This window comes from Prinia subflava, chromosome 2 (genome assembly GCF_021018805.1).
Source record: "Prinia subflava isolate CZ2003 ecotype Zambia chromosome 2, Cam_Psub_1.2, whole genome shotgun sequence".
Lineage (NCBI taxonomy): Eukaryota > Metazoa > Chordata > Aves > Passeriformes > Cisticolidae > Prinia > Prinia subflava.
Window position 1 is genome coordinate 1,478,320 of NC_086248.1, and position 18,847 is coordinate 1,497,166.

General features: G+C 51.5%; 1 protein-coding gene across 1 annotated transcript in view; it reads right to left on the minus strand.

Annotated features, from left to right (window-relative positions):
• ELP3 (elongator acetyltransferase complex subunit 3) overlaps positions 1–18,847 on the minus strand; it is a 105,399-nt gene that overhangs the window by 7,432 nt on the left and 79,120 nt on the right. Inside the window, exons 11-14 of the mRNA XM_063422917.1 lie at positions 15,919–16,009; positions 14,237–14,302; positions 8,648–8,875; positions 7,189–7,270 (exon numbers count right to left, since the gene is read on the minus strand). Of these exons, the coding sequence (XP_063278987.1) occupies positions 7,189–7,270; positions 8,648–8,875; positions 14,237–14,302; positions 15,919–16,009 (467 nt within the window). The remainder of the gene's footprint in view (positions 1–7,188; positions 7,271–8,647; positions 8,876–14,236; positions 14,303–15,918; positions 16,010–18,847) is intronic.

Here is an 18,847-nt window from a genome sequence, read left to right on the forward strand (position 1 = left end):
TCCTCCCACTGCAGCAGCCACCGGGAGCTAATTAGGGCCGTGACTTAGCCATGTCCTGATGCGCTCACACGCTGCTCCTCGGAGCCGCGGGATCACGGAATGACGATCCCAAAATGAGAATCCTTCCTCAACCCCCCGCCGTGCCCAGCCCCCGCCAGCCGCCGTTTGTTGGACCTGCGGGAGGAACCCGCCCCCGAAATCCTCTGGTTTTTAATGTCGAACGCGAGTCGGGGTTTTTTTTTTTTTTTCCCCTCTCCCCCTTTTCCTGGCTGGAACGCTTCCCGGAGATTTTAAATTACTGTTTTCACAGCCCCTGTGTCTGGCAGCGGGGCTCTGTCACGGCACGGCCCCGAGCAGCCACGATCCCACAGCTGGGGTAATTTGAAATCGCAAGTCTGTGGTGGAAAAGAAAAAAAAAAGGAATTTTCTGAAGCCTGGGTGTCGTTCATCAGCTCAGCAACGGCACAGCGCTGCTGGCCTGGGAGATCCGGGATGGGATCATTTGTGACCCCGGATCCACGGGCAGAAAACCTGGGATAGCCCTGGAATTGCCCTCCAGCCTCCCAAAAATCCCAAATCCTCCCAAAAATTGGAGTGGATTTGATGGGAATGCAGAGAGGTGCAGAATATTCCCGACGGGGCTGGATTTGGGACAGAAAACCTGGGATAGCCCTGGAATCGCCCTCCAGCCCCCCAAAAATCCCAAAGCCTCCCAAAAATTTGGATTTGATGGGAATGTAGAGTATTCCCGATGGGGCTGGATTTGATGGGAATACGGAGATGTGGAACATTCCCGATGGGATCCGACTTCTCAGCCTGAGAACCAAAAACCAGGGAAGAAACCACAACACCTGAACAGCATTTTTGGGGAAAAACCCAATGAAATGATGAAAACTGGGATGGGAAGTGATTTCTGAAGGCCGAGTCTGCAGGTGAGACCCATCCCAGAGATTCCAGAGGGGGAGATTCCATCCTATTGATCCCTTCACGATGGAAGCGACATTTCCTGCCCCGACCCGGCAAATCCCGACTCCGGCGCCAGGAAAAGGCAGAGCTGGCCGGTCTCCCACCTCCAATCCATGCAAAATGAGATGTTTAGGAGGTAATTCCATAAATTCTGCCAGGATTTAACAAATTGCTGCCCTGCTGTGGCCGTGGGGCGTCGGGAGAGACGGGGACAGGGAAACGTGTCTGCTCCTCACCCCCAGATCTGTCACAATTCCGGTGTTCGGGAGGTTTGAGCTCCTGAGGCTTCTCCAGAGGCGGTGGTTGGAATATCCAGGCCGGGAGATGGATTTGGGATGAGTCACCGAGCATGTGAGGCATCCACGATCCGTCTTTTTTTCCCCTGTGGGCTCCGGGATGATAAACTCGGTGATCCTGATTGCCAGCCCGTCTCCTCCAGCAGGGAATCGCAGCACGGCTCCGGTTGGGACGGACCTTGGAATGTCCTTACCCATGGGCAGGGACACCTTCACTGCCCCAGCTGCCTCCAACCTGTGTCCTCCAACCCTTCCAGGGATGGGGCGGCCGCGAATTCTCTGGGAATTCTGTACCAGGGATCCACTTCAGGTGGCTCAGGACGCTCGCAGAAATAACGCTGCCGGTTAAAAAGGAGCGAGGAGGGGGAAAATCCTCCACAATTTATCTCTGTTTTTGTTTTGTCATCCCTCTCGGCAGGGCTCCTCCTTGGAATTCCCATCCCTGGAAGTGTCCGAGGAAAAGGTGGAGCAGCCCGGGATGGTGGGAGGTGGAACCTCATCCAGAGGGTGGGACGGGGGGCTTTAAAATCCCTCCCAACCCAAACCGTTTGGGATTTGGTGATGAATTCCGCTGGGGCAGCACCGAGGAGAGGGGCAGGAGCAGCAGCTCCACTCCCATCCCTGCAGATCCCTGGGAAGCTCCGGAATTCAGGGAATGAAGCAGCAATTCAGAGAATTGAAATAAATAAATCCCACTTTTGCCCCAGCTTTTCCCAGCTCCTGGGATGATCCCAGTGATGGAGCTGGAGCTGCCTGACAAAGCAGGAATTCACAGAGTTAAAACAAATCAACCCCAGCTCTTCCAGATTCCCGTTCCGAGCGGAGCAGCTGCGGAGCACCCCAGCCCCGGATGTTTTCTCCCGGCTCCTGGGATGATCCCAGCGACGGAGCCGGAGCTGCCTCCATTGAGGAATCCATCCCGCCCTCCTTCCCCCGCGCGCACTCGGCCGTGACACATCCCTGGCCCGCGGCCACCTTCATTTTCTCCTTGACAGCCCCCGAACGGCGGCCTGGGCCGGGGCATCACCCCGGGCATGGAAATGAGCTCCCGGCAGGGGCCACGAGCATCAGACACCGCTCCGGGAGCCGGTCCCGGTTTGAGGGGACCTTTGGAAGACGCGGTTCCGAGGGGAAGGCGCGGAAAAGGCGCTGCCGGCGGCTCTGGGTGGCTGAGGACGGAGGCGCCGCGGGAGGGGAATTCAATCAGGGCCTTCTGCGGGAGATAAGGACACGAAGCTGTGGGAACAAGCCAAGGCCGGCTGCTCCCGCCGGCAGCGCGAACAGATAACGGCGGCAGACGTCAGCGCGGCCGCCGAGCGCTTCCCGGGATTTACAGAGCCGGGCTGGAGTGCCCCAGGAGGAATTGGCAGCCTGAGGCCGTCCCTTGCCCTTGGAGGAGCCCCGGCAGCTTCTCCTGCTGAATCCCAGTCTGGACTCGCTGAATCCCAGTTTGGATTCCCTGAATCCCAATCTGGATTCCCTGAATCCCAGTTGGGATTCACTGAATTCCTGTCTGCATTCCATGGATCCCCGTCTCAATTTGCTGAATCCCAGTTTGGATTCACTGAATCCCAGTCTGGATTAATGGAATTCCAGTTTGGATTTGCTGAATCCCAGTTTGGACTCCCCGAATTCCAGTTTGGATTCACTGAATCCCAGTCTGGATTTGCTGAATCCCAGTTTGGATTCATTTGATTTGCTGAATTCCAGTTTGGATTCATTGAATCCCAGTCTGGATTTGCTGAATCCCAGTTTGGATTCACTGAATTCCAATCTGGATTCCCTAAATCCCAGTTTGGATTTGCTGAATCCCAGTTTGGATTCCCTGAATCAGGGATGCACAGGGGAGCCCAGCACAACCAGTGGGATAAAACCACAGCGATGGTTTGGGCTGGACCTCATGGATCGTCCCGTTCCATCCCTGACACCTCCCACCGTCCCAGGCTGCTCCAAGCCCTGCCCAGCCTGGCCTTGGACACTTCCAGGGATCCAGGGGCAGCCACAGCTTCTCTGGGAATTCCATCCCCGCCCCTCCCCACCCTCCCAGCCAGGAATTCCTTCCCAAGATCCCACCCAAATCCTCCTTTTCCACTTCAAAGCCATTCCCTGTGTCCTGTCCCTCCGTCCCTTGTCCCCAGTCCCTCTCCAGCTCTCCTGGAGCCCCTTTAGGCTCTGGAAGGGGCTCCGAGCTCTCCCTGGATCCTTCCCTTCTCCATGTGAACATTCCCAGCTCTCCCAGCCTGGCTGGCATGCGGATCGCTCCCATCCCGCGTGTCCCTCCCGGCCGCTCGGGATCGTCCCAGACACCTCCAGACACTCCAGGTGGAGGCCAGGGAAGGACAAACCAGCATCCCAAAAAAACCCCCCAAGGTTCCAGATTGGTCATTCCATGGAATTTTCAAGGAATGCTGCACCTCTCTGGATCTCCAGAGCACGAGGATGACACCGGAACCGGGGAACACAAAAGATCCGGAATATCTGGATTTGTGGCAGAGGCAGGGCCCAGCATTCCCGAATCCGCTCCCGCACCCATAACCGGCGCTGTTTTACGGGAATGGCTGGAAGCGTTTGCTCCCAGGATTCGGGTCAGATGGGGCTAATTATGGGATGCCAAGCCTCAAAGCCAAAGGGACGGCCAGAGGAGGCGTCAGGGACACGACAGGAAAGGTTCCGAGGACGCAGCTCCGTCCTTCGTCCACCTTCGCCTGCATCCGGAGCTTATCCCGTTATCCCTCCCCCCCAGCGCGGGGTAGGGTGGAAAATCCGTGGGAATTTCCCATGGGAAGGGACAGGGAGGGAAGTTCAGCAGTTCTGCAGGAAGAAAAATCCCTGGGAAATGCTCACAGCTCTGACTGGAGCCAAATTCCACCGCTGGGAATTCCAAACTCCCAGGACAGAGAAGGAAGGGAAGGGAAGGTTTGGGAAGGGAAGGTTTGGGAAGGTTTGGGAAGGTTTGGGAAGGTTTGGGAAGGGAAGGTTTGGGAAGGGAAGGTTTGGGAAGGGAAGGAAGGAAGGAAGGAAGGAAGGAAGGAAGGAAGGAAGGAATCCCAAGGAAAGGAAGGAAGAAAGGATTTTTCCATAATCCTTCAGGATTCCCCACATTCCTTATATTTCCAACACCTTGTGGACATCAGAGGTGCAAATTTTGAAACTGCTTCCTTTAGGTTTGGGGGGGTTTGAAAAGGGCAAAAAGAAGCAAATTCAGAGCAGCCAAAACAAAGTCGAAACCCCAAAACCACCCCCAAAAATGCCAACAAAAGGCGGCGCAAATGCCCGGCAATTCCAACTGCTGGCGAACGGAAAAGCAGCGATTTCAGAGCTCGGGATAATGGAGCGACGGCTCCGGGCTCTGCCGCTCCCAGCCGGAACGCCGATCCCGAGCTCCCGCCCCGCGGCACAAAGGCGCCGCTCGAGCGGAAAATTACCTGAAACGAGCAAATGAACACAGAAACCGCCGCTCCGGAGTGGGGGAGCTCAGAATCCCGGGAAAAGGGCCCCGATCCCAGCTCCTCACCGGGAAAAGGGGAAAAGGGCCCCGATCCCAGCTCCTCACCGGGAAAAGGGCCCCGATCCCAGCTCCTCACCGGGAAAAGGGCCCCGATCCTGGCTCCTCGCCGGGAAAAGGGCCCCAATCCTGGCTCCTCACCGGGAAAAGGGCCCCGATCCCGGCTCCTCGCCAGGAAAAGGGGCCCGATCCCGGCTCCTCACTGAGAAAAGGGCCCTGATCCCGGCTCCTCACCGGGAAAAGGGCCCCGATCCCGGCTCCTCACTGGGAAAAGGGGAAAAGGGCCCCGATCCCGGCTCCTCGCCGGGAAAAGGGCCCTGATCCCGGCTCCTCACCGGGAAAAGGGCCCTGATCCCGGCTCCTCACTGGGAAAAGGGGAAAAGGGCCCCGATCCCGGCTCCTCACTGGGAAAAGGGGAAAAGGGCCCCGATCCCGGCTCCTCGCCGGGAAAAGGGCCCCGATCCCGGCTCCGCACTGGGAAAAGGGGAAAAGGGCCCCGGTCCTGGCTCCTCACTGGGAAAAGGGGAAAAGGGCCCCGGTCCCGGCTCCTCACTGGGAAAAGGGCCCCGATCCTGGCTCCTCACCGGGAAAAGGGGAAAAGGGCCCCGATCCCGGCTCCTCACTGGGAAGAGGGCTCCGATCCCGGCTCCTCGCCAGGAAAAGGGCCCCGATCCCGGCTCCTCACCGGGAAAAGGGGAAAAGGGCCCCGATCCCGGCTCCTCACCGGGAAAAGGGGAAAAGGGCCCCGATCCCAGCTCCTCACCGGGAAAAGGGGAAAAGGGCCCCGATCCCGGCTCTGCACCGGAAAAAGGGCCCTGATCCCGGCTCCTCACCGGGAAAAGGGCCCCGATCCCGGCTCCTCGCCGGGAATGTTCATCCGCAGCGGGTCAGGGAAGGAGCTGGGTGTGTTTTGGGGAAAGGATGGGCCTTGAGATCTAAAGGGGTTCAAAATATCCAGGGATAACAGCATCCCTGGGAATGATGATTTCAGCCCCCTGAAATGACGATTTCCGCTCGTTTTTAACGAAGGGATGAGCCTGAAACTTCACCCAAATCCCTCCACGCTGTCCTGTCCCAAAATTCCGTGTTTTTCCTTTTGGAAAGATCATTTTCTGTTGGAAATGTAACTTTGAGCAGGCTCCCGTATTAAAAAATTCCATTTCAGAGCCCCAAAATTGCACCTTTTGATGGAGAAAAAACTCCTGGCAGTGTTTTTATTCCGGATAAAACCTCCCAGAGGACTGGAATCCAGCATCTCCAAGGAAACTGCTGGAAAACCTGTGGATCTCGGAGAAATTGCGGGATACTGAGCTTGGCGCTCCAGGGATGCAAATGGAATTCCGGGTGGAATTCCCAGTTCAGACTGACACCAAACCGCAGAAACAAGGAAATGACCGAGGATCATGGAATTCTGGAATCCAGGTGGAATTCCCAGGTCAGACTGACACCAAACAGCAGAAACAGGGAAACGACCGAGAATCATGGAATTCTGGAATCCAGGTGGAATTCCCAGGTCAGACTGACACCAAACAGCAGAAACAGGGAAATGACCGAGAATCATGGAATTCTGGAATCCAGGTGGAATTCCCAGGTCAGACTGACACCAAACAGCAGAAACAGGGAAATGATTGGGAGATGGAATCACGGAATTCTGGAATGGTTTGGCTGGGAAATCCCATCCAATTCCAACCCTGACACCTCCCACAGTCTCAGGTTGTTCCAAAATTTCCTTGGACGCTTCCAGGGGTGGAGCAGCCACGGCTGCTCTGGGAACAAGGAGCCAACAAATCCAGAAAATTCTCTTGGAGCACCCGGCTCCTCCTGGACGTTGTCCCCACTCTCACTGTGACCCTCACCAATGATCCATGAAAATCCCGGGATTTTGGAGCTGTTCAGCAGCTCGGATCCAAGCTGAGGATTTCTGATTTTTGGGGTTTTTGGGTTTGGTTTGTTTTTTGAGTGGGGCAGCAGAAAATGAGGATTTTTTTCCCCAAAAAACCCTCTGGATCAGAGCTCTGCTGTTAAATCCCCTAAAATTCTTCTGGCAACAGGAATTCCTCTGTTATTCCAAATAATATAATTTATATTAAATGATAATATTCCAGAGGGTGGAACGGCCACATTCCCAAAGCTCCCAGGCCCAGCACGGATCACTGGATCCCAGATATTCCACAGCTCCATCCACCTGGAAAAGCTTCCTTGAGCTACCACAACTCCCAAAATCCGATCAATTCCAACCCAAAGCTGTCCCCAGGGTCAGGAAAAATGGGAAAAGGCTCCAGGTTTTTCTCCCAGCTCCTTTCTCCGGGATAATTCCGGATGCGTCCTCCCTGCCCCAGGAGTGTTCCCAGCGATGCGCCGGGGTTATTTTCAGATTAAGATAAAATAAAAAAAACTTCAAAAGGATAAAAGCGAAAGTACCTGAAATGACGGCGATTTTCCGTGCCCCGTGCTCCTCCCTGGCGATCCTTTCCGCCTCCTCCATCAGCAACATTCCAAATCCCTGGAACGGCAGGAACAGCAGGGGAAAAACCAAAAAAAAACCAAAAAAAGGGAAAGTTCTGTCAGAACAGGAGCCACGAGCAAGGTCAGGATGCAAAGATCTGAATTCCTGGAACCCGGAATGGCGGGAATGATCCCGCTATCGGGAACATTGCGGGGCTGAGATCAACAATGAATTCCGCAGGGAATTTTTATCCTCATCGTGGAATTATTCGCCGGAACTCTGGGTGTCTGAGTGGTTTCCATGATGGGAAATCATCCTGGGATTCTGGACTGGGAATTCCCAGTGCCAGAGGGCAGGGATAGGTGGGATATGGGGAAGGAATTCCTGGCTGGGCTGGAATTACCGGAGAAGCTGTGGCTGATCCCTGGGAGTGTCCCAGGAAATCCGGGAGCAGCCTGGGATGGTGGGGTTGGAATGGGATGGGATTGGAGGTCCGTGGATCCCATCCCAAACTGTTCTGGGATTCTGGGATCAAGGACACTCAGGATCCATCCTGAGGGGTTTTTATGGAATTTGGGGATGGGAAAGGGAAGGGAGACCCTGCCTGGAGTCCCCAATTCCCAGTGAAGCCCCTGCATCCCAAAATTCCTTCTCAGAGAGGAGTCGGGATGGGGATGGATCCAATCGCAGGCTGGGAATGGAGGGAATTCCCTGGGAAAGGAGAGCTTGGACTGGGAATTCCCAGCTGGGAGGGGCTGGAATTCCCAGAGAATCCCTGGATCCCTGGGAGTGTCCAAGGAAAGGAATTTGGGTGTCGTAATTCCAGCCTGGTTTGGGCGGGAAGGGACCTTCAATCCCATCCCATTCCAACCCCGACACCTCCCGCTGTCCCAGGGTGCTCCAAACATTCCTGGGACACTCCCAGGGATCCAGGGGCAGCCAATTCCTGGGAATTCTGATCCACCAAGGTCCCTTCGAAAGAACCCCGGGCAGCACCAAACCCAACCTCCCCTTCCCAGAGGGAATTCCTGCAGATTCCAGGAGCGGAATTCCAGCGAGCAGGAATTAAATGAGCACAGGGAAGCCCGAAGGCGAATTCTCCCTGCAGCTCCCGAGGGCTGGGAATGAGGCGGCTCCGGGAGCATCCGGAATTTTTTTAGAATTTTTTAGGAATTAGGAATTTTTTAGAATCTCACGGAATTTTTTAAATTAAAATCTCAGAGCTCCTGCAACGGCTGGGATGTGATTCCATTGGGAAAAAAACCCCAACATTGGAAATTACAGGATTCCAGCAAAAAAAGGAGCTCAAACCCCATCCTGGTGCTACCCTAAGAGTGAAATCAACCAAAATCCCAATTTTTTTGGGGGGGAAGAGACGGGATTAGGCGGCGAAGAGCGGCGGGGATCTGGGAATGGCGGGAATTCTGGGAATACCTGGTGCTGGAACTTGGCGGGGTCGCGGGCGCTGACGGGCACGGCGCTGCCGTAGACGTGCAGCTCGCGCACCACGGAGACGCCGGCGCGCAGCTCCGGGCGGAAGGACTGCGGGGAGCTCTTCCGCAGGCGCAGCAGCCCCACCAGGATGTCCCGCTCCGGGTCCTCGTAGGACAGGAACGTCTCCCAGCCCCCGTTGGCCACGTAGTCCCGGCGGATCAGCTCCACCTGAGCCAGCAGCAGGAGGAGGGGAAAAAAGGGAATGTCTGAGAGTGATTCCGTGGATCCGTGAATGTGGGAGGGATTCCCTAAAGGCGGTTTAATTCCAGATGGGAATCAACTCCATCTGATCCAGGAGGAGATGGATGAGGAGGAAAAGGAAAAAGGAAAATGTGTGGAGAGACCGAAGCCGATTCCTTGGATCCATGAATGTGGCTCGGAGCAAACGGGAAGGGATTCCCTAAAGGCGGTTTAATTCCAGATGGGAATGAGGAATTGGCCACATGATCCTGACGGATCCACCTGATCCAGGAGGGGTCGGACGAGGAGGAAAAGGAGGGGAAAAAAAGGGAAGATCTGAGACCGACGTCGATTCCGTGGATCCATGAATGCGGCTCAGAGCAAACGGGAAGGGATTCCCTAAAGGCGATTTAATTCCAGATGGGAATGAGGAATTGGCCACGTGATCCCGATGGATCCACCTGATCCAGGAGGGGATGGATGAGGAGGAAAAGGAGGGGAAAAAAGGGAAGATCTGAGACCGACGTCGATTCTGTGGATCCATGAATGCGGCTCAGAGCAAACGGGAAGGGATTCCCTAAAGGCGGTTTAATTCCAGATGGGAATGAGGAATTGGCCACGTGATCCCGATGGATCCACCTGATCCAGGAGGGGATGGATGAGGAGGAAAAGGAGGGAAAAAGGAAAAGATCTGAGACCCACACTGATTCCATGGATCCATGAATGTGGCTCGGAGCAAACGGGAAGGGATTCCTTAAAGGCGGTTTAATTCCAGATGGGAATGAGGAATTGGCCATGTGATCCTGATGGATCCACCTGATCCAGGAAAAGGAGGGAAAAAGGAGGAGAAAAGGAAAATGTGTGGAGAGACTGAAGCCGATTCTATGGATCCATGAATGGGGCTTGGAGCAAACGGGAAGGGATTCCCTAAAGGCGGTTTAATTCCAGATGGGAATCGACTCCATCTGATCCAGGAGGGGACGGATGAGGAGGAAAAGGAGGGGATAAAACGAAAATGTGTGGAGAGACCACACCCGATTCCTTGGATTCTTTAATATCCTTCAGAGGATTCATTAATATCCTTCAGAGAAATTTAAGCCCAGTTTAATTCCGGATGGGAATTTGGAATTGGCCACATGATCCTGACGGATCCATCTGATCCAGGAGGGGATGGATGAGGAGGAAAAGGAGGGGAAAAAAGGGAAGATCTGAGACCGACATTGATTCCATGGATCCATGAATGCGGCTCAGAGCAAACGGGAAGGGATTCCCTAAAGGCGGTTTAATTCCAGATGGGAATGAGGAATTGGCCATGTGATCCCGATGGATCCACCTGATCCAGGAGGGGATGGATGAGGAGGAAAAGGAGGGGAAAAGGAAAATGTGTGGAGAGACCACACCCGATTCCTTGGATTCTTTAATATCCTTCAGAGGATTCTTTAATATGAAAATTCTGTTATTATTTATTTAAATTTCTTCCTTCAGAGAAATTTAAGCCCAGTTTAATTCCGGATGGGAATTTGGAATTGGCCACGTGATCCCAGCGGATCCATCTGATCCAGGAGGGGACGGATGAGGAGGAAAAGGAGGGAAAAAGGAAAAGATCTGAGACCGACATTGATTCCATGGATCCATGAATGCGGCTCAGAGCAAACGGGAAGGGATTCCCTAAAGGAGGTTTAATTCCAGATGGGAATGAGGAATTGGCCACGTGATCCCGATGGATCCACCTGATCCAGGAGGGGATGGATGAGGAGGAAAAGGAGGGATAAAAGGAAAATGTGTGGAGAGACCAAACCCGATTCCTTGGATTTTTTAATATCCTTCAGACGATTCATTAATATCCTTCAGAGAAATTTAAACCCAGTTTAAATCTAGATGGGAATTTGGAATTGGCCATGTGATCCCGATGGATCCACCTGATCCAGGAAAAGGAGGGAAAAAGGAGGGAAAAAGGAAAATGTGTGGAGAGACCACACCCAATTCCTGGGATCCATGAATGTGGCTCAGAGCAAACGGGAAGGGATTCCCTAAAGGCGGTTTAATTCCAGATGGGAATGAGGAATTGGCCACGTCATCCTGATGGATCCACCTGATCCAGGAGGGGTCGGACGAGGAGGAAAAGGAGGGGAAAAGGAAAAGATCTGAGACTGACATTGATTCCATGGATCCATGAATGTGGCTCGGAGCAAACGGGAAGGGATTCCTTAAAGGCGGTTTAATTCCAGATGGGAATCGACCCCATCTGATCCAGGAGGGGACGGATGAGGAGGAAAAGGAGGGGAAAAGGAAAATGTGTGGAGAGACCAAACCCGATTCCTTGGATTCTTTAATATCCTTCAGACGATTCATTAATATCCTTCAGAGAAATTTAAGCCCAGTTTAATTCCGGATGGGAATTTGGAATTGGCCATGTGATCCCAGCGGATCCATCTGATCCAGGAGGGGATGGATGAGGAGGAAAAGGAGGGAAAAAGGAAAAGATCTGAGACCGACATTGATTCCATGGATCCATGAATGCGGCTCAGAGCAAACGGGAAGGGATTCCCTAAAGGAGGTTTAATTCCAGATGGGAATGAGGAATTGGCCACGTGATCCCGATGGATCCACCTGATCCAGGAAAAGGAGGGAAAAAGGAGGAGAAAAGGAAAATGTGTGGAGAGACCGAAGCCGATTCCTTGGATTCTTTAATATCCTTCAGAGAAATTTAAACCCAGTTTAATTCCGGATGGGAATCCCACTGCTGGGATCCCCCGTGGTGACCTCTGGAATGGTTTGGCTGGGAAGGGACCTTCAATCCCACCCCATTCCCGGGACACCTTCTGCTATCCCAGGCTGCTCCAACCTTTCCTTGGGCACTCCTAGGGATTCTCTGGGAATTCCAGCCCAGCTGGGAATTCCTGCCCAAATCCCACCCTGAGCTCCCCTTTCCCAGGGAATTCCCTCCATTCCCAGCTCTCCCAGCCTGGGATTGGATCCAGCCCTGTCCCAACTCCTTCTCCAGGAAGGAATTTTGGGAATTCACTGGAAATTCAGGACTCCAGGCAGGGTCTCCCTTCCCTTTTCCATCCCCAAATTCCATAAAAACCCCTCGGGATGGATCCTGAGTGTCCTTGATCCCAGAATCCTGGAATTCTTTAGATGGGAATCATGGACTTTCAATCAATCCCATTCCAATCCCACAATCCCAGTGCTCCAACCTTTCCTTGGGCACTCCCAGTGATTCTCTGGGAATTCCAGCCCAGCTGGGAATTCCTGCCCAAATCCCACCCTGAGCTCCCCTTTCCCAGGGAATCCCCTCCATTCCCAGCTCTCCCAGCCTGGGATTGGATCCAGCCCCATCCCGACTCCTTCTCCAGGAAGGAATTTTGGGAATTCACTGGAAATTCAGGACTCCAGGCAGGGTCTCCCTTCCCTTTTCCATCCCTGAATCCCGTAAAAACCCCTCGGGATGGATCCTGAGTGTCCTTGATCCCAGAATCCCGGAATGCTTTAGATGCGAATCATGGACCTTTAATCAATCCCATTCCAATCCCACAATCCCAGGGTGCTCCAGGATTTCCTTGGGCACTCCCACTGATTTTCTGGGAATTCCAGCCCAGCCAGGAACTCCTCCCCAAAATCTCACCCCAAGCTCCCCTTTCCCAGGGAATCCCCTCCATTCCCAGCCTGAGATTCAATCCATCCCCATCCCGACTCCTCTCCAGGAAGGAATTTCGGGATCATGGGGCTTCCCTGGGAATTGGGGACTCCAGGCTGGGTCTCCCTTCCCTTTTCCATCCCTGAATCCCATAAAAACCCCTCAGGATGGATCCTGAGTGTCCTCGATCCCAGAATCCCGGAATGGTTTGGGATGGGATCCACGGACCTTCAATCCCATCCCATCAGACAATCCCACTGCAGATGAGCCCTTTATTCCCGTTATCCCGACAGAATCCCTCTCTTTTCCAGGGATCGGGATCAGCCCCTCTCGGAGCCATCACTCCGACGTCTCCTTGCGGCAACAATTCCATTTTTGAGCCTTTCCAACAGGAAACCCGCGGTTGCGGGAAAATCCCCCCAAATCGGCTTCGGAAAACGGGAATTTGGGCAAAAATCCCCGCCCCGGACCGAAACGAGCCCAGTCGTTAATTAGGGGCGGTGGTTAATTAGATCCCCTCCCCGGGCAGGGGGACGTTGTCGTCGTTGTTTGTTTACAAAGCCCCGACACAAATCCATGGAAAACGCTCTGGTTTTCCCGGGATTTCTGCTCCTGCCTGCCACTCACCTGCCGGAGCCGAACAAAGGGAATTTTCCGCTTGGAAAAGCCCGGGATGAGCGGGATGAGCGATTTGCTGTCGGCTCCCCCTCCCCGAATTTACAATTTAAATCAGATCAGCAGAAACTCGGGAAGAGATTCCCGGGAGTCTGGGAAGGCCTCGGTTCCTGCAGGAATTTGGGAAGAGCGGGACGATTTTGGGGGATTTTGGTGCATTTTGCTCATCATGGAGGAGGAAAGGAGAATAAAATTCCCAGGAATCTCCAACTGGAAAAATCTTCCAGGCACTGAACTCCGGGAATATTCTCCAAACTCTGGCACCAAACTCCTCAAAGCCCCAGGAATCAGCAGAATTCCAAAGAAGGAATAGCAGGAACTCTGGGAATTTTTGGGTGCTGACACTTCCTGACCCCGGGAATTTGCTGCTCAGTTTGGGAACTGGGATCGGGAGAGGGGTTTGGAAGTGGCTCCCTGATCCAGCTTTTTCCCAGCACCCAAAAAATTCCTGCGGGAATTAAATTTGCTGGAAGCAAAAGGAAAAATCCGGAATCGTTTCGGTCCGTCCAGGAGATCAGCACAGGAATAGGAAGAGGAATTTTCCAGGTTATGGATATTCCCAGGACATGGATATTCCCAGGATGATCCCTTCCAACCCAAAGCATTCCCGGATTCTGGAATCTCCTAAATCGGATGCTTCCATCCAGCAGCGCACGTTTTCCTTCCTCTCCCATGAGCCCAACCAACTTTTTCTGGATAATTTCAGGATTTTGGGAATGGAAATCACCACGTGTGTGGTAAATGAATTTATCCATGAATAAATATGTATTGAAATGTGCCCAGTTTGCCCAAAAACCGTGGAAATTCACCCAAAAAAGCTCTAAATTCACCACTCTCCTTCCCAACGGACACGGGGTGTCCTTGCATTTCCCAAATCCGGATTTTATCCGGGAAAAAGAAAAAGGGGAGGCGGAAATTTCATGGAAGTGCAAAGACCCCAGACCCACGGCAGTGCTTGGTTTATCGGACACCGCGATCCGTGGATTTCCTCGGGAAAAGCTCCAGGGAATTAAGAAAAAAATGGGAATTTTTACCTGGTAGGGCCTCACTTTGTGGTGGATCTCCTGAATTCCGACCTCTCTTGTCCTCACGTCGCGGCACTGGTGGGGAAAAAAGGGAACGGGAGGGGAAGGAGGTGGAAAATTCCAGAAAATCCCCGGGGTTCCGAACCCCGCGGAAGAGCCGCAGGGATGAATTCCCAGAGGGAAAATCACCAGCGGGCCCAGGGAGGGGCTGGAATGGTGAACGGAAAACTGGGAATAAACCAATCCCTGAGGAAAAATTCCCAACCTGCAGGGCCCGGAGGGAAAGGAAATATCCGGGAAAAAACCAACTTTGGCATTGGGAAAGTGGAAAATTGGGAAGATCGGAATCCTGGAATGGAAAAGTTTGGGATTTCACCAAGCTTCTTCTTGATTTTCAAGGAAAACCGGAAAAATCCCAAATATCCCATTCCAGGAACATCTCCCATGGTCCCACCGTGCTCCAGCCTTTCCTTGGGCACTCCCAGGGATTCTCTGGGAATTCCTTCCCAAGATCCCACCCCAATCCCGCTTTTCCAGGGAATTCCCTCCATTCCCAGCTCTCCCAGCCTGGATTGGATCCATCCCTGTCCCAGCTCCTCTCCAGGAAGGAATTTTGGGAATTCCCTGGGAATTGGGACTCCAGGCAGGGTCTCCCTTCCCTTTTCCATCTCGAAATTCCATAAAAACCCCTCGAGATGGATCCTGAGTGTCCTGGATCCCGGAATTCTTTGGATGGGATTCAGATTCCGGAGTTTCTCTCCAATTGTTCCCTCAGGTGAATGCGTGGGAAAGAGAAAAGCGGGAGAATTTAAAAAGGAAATTTTTTCCCCAATTTTCCCTCTGATTTCAGGGCTCCAATTCTGCTCAAAAAATTGGGAAAAATGGGGGAAAATGGGAAAAATGGGGGGGAAAAAAGGGAAAAAAAAGGGGAAAAAATTGGGGAAAATGGGGGAAAAAAAGGGGGAAAAAAAGGAGAAAATGGGGAAAAAATGGGGGAAAAAAAAGGGGAAAAAATTGGGGAAAATGGGGGAAAAAAGGGGAAAAAATTGGGAAAAATGGGGGAAAAAAGGGGAAAAAAATTGGGGAAAATGGGGGGAAAAAAGGGGGAAAAAAAGGAGAAAATGGGGAAAAAATGGGGGGAAAAAGGGGGAAAAAATTGGGGAAAATGGGGGGGAAAAAGGGGAAAAAATGGGAAAAATGTGGGAAAAAGGGGAAAAAATGGGAAAATGGGGGAAAAAAGGGAAAAAAAGGGAAAAATGGGGGGAAAATGGGAAAAAATTGGGGGAAATGGGGGGAAAAAGGGGGAAAAAATGGGAAAAATGGGGGGAAAAAAGGGATTTCACTGCCCACTTCCCAGGTGCACTCAGGAGAGGGATGGAAGAGCTGGAAATTCACCCAAAGAAAAGCAGCTTTTCAGTGAGGTTTAATTTGTTTTTTGGGGTTTTTTTTAAAGCCTTTTAAGCCAAATTTGGTTCTTTTGGATTTTTTTAAAGCTTTAAATCAAACCTGTGGTTTTTTGTGGCTTCATTCCCTCAACACAACCAACGAGGGGTTTTCTTCATTGTTTATTATTTTTTAAACTCATTGTTAAGCGTTTTATGATGTTTTATTATAAAAGAATATGAATTATTTAATAAAATGCTTAGTAAAAATTGTTTTAAATTGTTACGAATTATTTTTTAATAATTTACCTCTGTCCCAAGGTCTTTCATCCTGGCCAGGGCGAGTTCCCGCAGGTTCCCGTGCTCCACCCCGGAGCTGACCAAAGGCATCGGGATATCCCTGGAAAAAACCAGGAAAATCCAAACTTTTCAAAGGCTGGATTAGCAGGGAATTCACCAAAAAACATCATCAGGCCAAAAATCCCCAAAAAATGAATCCCCAAATTCGCTGAATTCCCAAATTTGTGGAATTCCTTTGGTTTTGAGGCTTTGGGTTGGATTAGAAATCAAACACGATGAAAAGAAGGGAAAAAAACAAAGGGAAAGCAGCAGAAAAATGCAAAGATGAAGACAAATTTTATTTGAGTAAAAAAATCTGAATTTGGGTCTTTAACAATCCTAAAAAATTGGGATTTTTCCCTTGGGAATCTGGGGAAAAACAAAGGGATGTCCTTCATTATCTGCTGCTGGATTCTGGAATTTGGGAAATTTGGGGAAAATCCATCAGAACGACAACTTTTCCAACTTTTCCACAGCGGGATTTTGACATTTCACTGAAAAAATGGGAAAAGTTCTGTGCAGCAAAGTCCTGCCAGGAATTCTGGGCCATTCCTAAAATCCCACTCGGAGCTTGGGATACTAAGGGAATTGGGGCTGTAATTATTAATGAATGGATTAATGAATTAATGAATGGATTAATGAATGAATGGATTAATTAATGAATCCCCCTCGGTACAGCAGCTCTGTGGAATGAATCCCTGGATCTGCCCAGATCCTGGTGGATTCTCCTTCCCGCCCATGAACAATTCCTGGGTTTGGCAGGAGCTGAGTAAAAAAATAAAGGAATTAAAGGGTCCTAAACCTGATCCTTGTTTAGAAAGAGGGAAAAAAACTGGGAAAGAGGGAAAAAACATGGAATTTTCTTTTACTTTGAAGGGCAAAAATAAAGGGTTGGGAAGGACCTTAAATCCCGACACCTTCCACAACCCCAGGCTGCTCCAAGCCCTGTCCAACCTTTCCTGGGACAATTCCAGGAATTCCCAAAATCCCATCCATCCCCGCCCTCTGTGGGAATCCATCCCCTGTGTCCCGTCCCTCCAAGCTTTCCCTGGGAAAAGGAAAAAAGGGATTTCTTTTTTTTCCTAGAAATCCACAGGATTTGAGGATAATTCCTCGTGTCTTGCCCAGAACCCCGAGGAAAATTCCTTAATCCAGGGCCTTTATCCAGGGATTCCTCTGAGTGAATAAAGACCCCGCAGAGGTGACAAAATTCCCTCCCGGGAGCTGCAGTTTTGGGGACACTCGGATCCACAGGGATAATCCAGGGAACAACGCCGGGCCGGGTGGATTTTCCCTCCAGGAACACAGATAAAAGAATCCTGATTATTTTAAATAAACCGTCCCGGGTTTTTAGCTTAACCCAAGGAATCGTGACCGAAATCCCGCGGATAAAAAGTGGATTACAACCCGGGGAGCCAAAGAAATCGAAAATAGGGATGGGGAAAAGCAGATTTGGAAGGAGGGAAAAGCAAGGGATGGGTTTTCCACGCCGGCTTTGGATCATCAGGAGCATCCGGACAAATTCCGGCTGCCATCCCAGAGATTTGGGGACTAAAATGCAAAATAAATTCAGGATATAGGGGATTAAACGTTAACCTCATTAAAGTTAACGAGAAATTTGCCAGGTTGGTTTAATCTCCTGTTTTCCCAACGTTTGGGTTCCTTGTGGAGCACCCGACTGGGAACTCCCAGGGAAATTCTGGGATCTGGGCTCGGCCCCGTTCCGAGGGAAAGATTTTATTCCCTCGTTTTTACATCTCCCCACCCGCAAAGTGAGGGGAAAATCCCTAAAAACACCGAAATCCAAGGAAAAATGAACCCCTGGAGGTGAGTGATGCTCCTGCTGTGGCTTCCCACACTCCGCAGCGCCGTGGGGGTGACGAGGATCCCAAATATTCGGGAAAAATGCGGGATTAAAGATTAAGGGATGCCCTCTCCTCCAAGCACTCACTGGGAGCAGCTAATTTTTTATAAAAACCCCAATTTCACGGAATCCTGGAATTTTTGAGGTTGGAGAAAACCTTGAGATCACCAATGACGGGCGTTACACCCCGGCCCCGAGGGATCCGCGCCCACGGGATTTTAAAGCAGCCCCAGGGATGGCGATTCCGCCTTTTCCAAGATATTTTTTTCCGGATTTCCTGGAGCAGGGAGATTTTTTGTGGTGTTCCATGGGTGGCGCCTCTCCCACTCAATGAACGGATTATTCTGGGCTCGGGATGGACAAAAACACGGGGATTTTCCTCAAAAAAATTTCCTGTTTCCCAGGGAACGAGGAGCACAAGGAGTGGTGGTCAGAGCTTGGGATCATGGAATTCTGGATGGTTTGGGTGGGAAGGGATCCTAAATCCCATCCCATTCCAACCATGACACCTCCCGCTATCCCAGGGTGCTCCAAACCACATCCAACATTTCCCTGGACACTCCCAGGCATGGAGCAGCCTCAGTTTCCCTGGGAATTCCCTTGGGATCTGTCATGAGATTCATCCCATTACCCATCACAGGATCCATCCCATTATCCATCATGGGACCCATCCAATTAATTATCCATTATGGGATCCATCCCATTATCCATCACGGGATCCATCCCAATTAATATTCCATCATGGGATCCATCTCATTATCCCTCACAGCATCCATCCAATTAATTATCTACACAGGATCCACCCAATTATCCATCATGAGACCCATTCCATTATCCATCATGGGATTCATCCAGTTAATTATCCATCATGGCATCCATTCTAATTATCCATCATGGGATAAATCCACTGAATTATCCACCATGGGATCCATCCAATTAATTATCCATCACAGGATCCATCCCATTATCCATCATGGCATCCATCATGGGCTCCATCCAATTAATTACCCACCACGGGATCCACCCAATTAATTA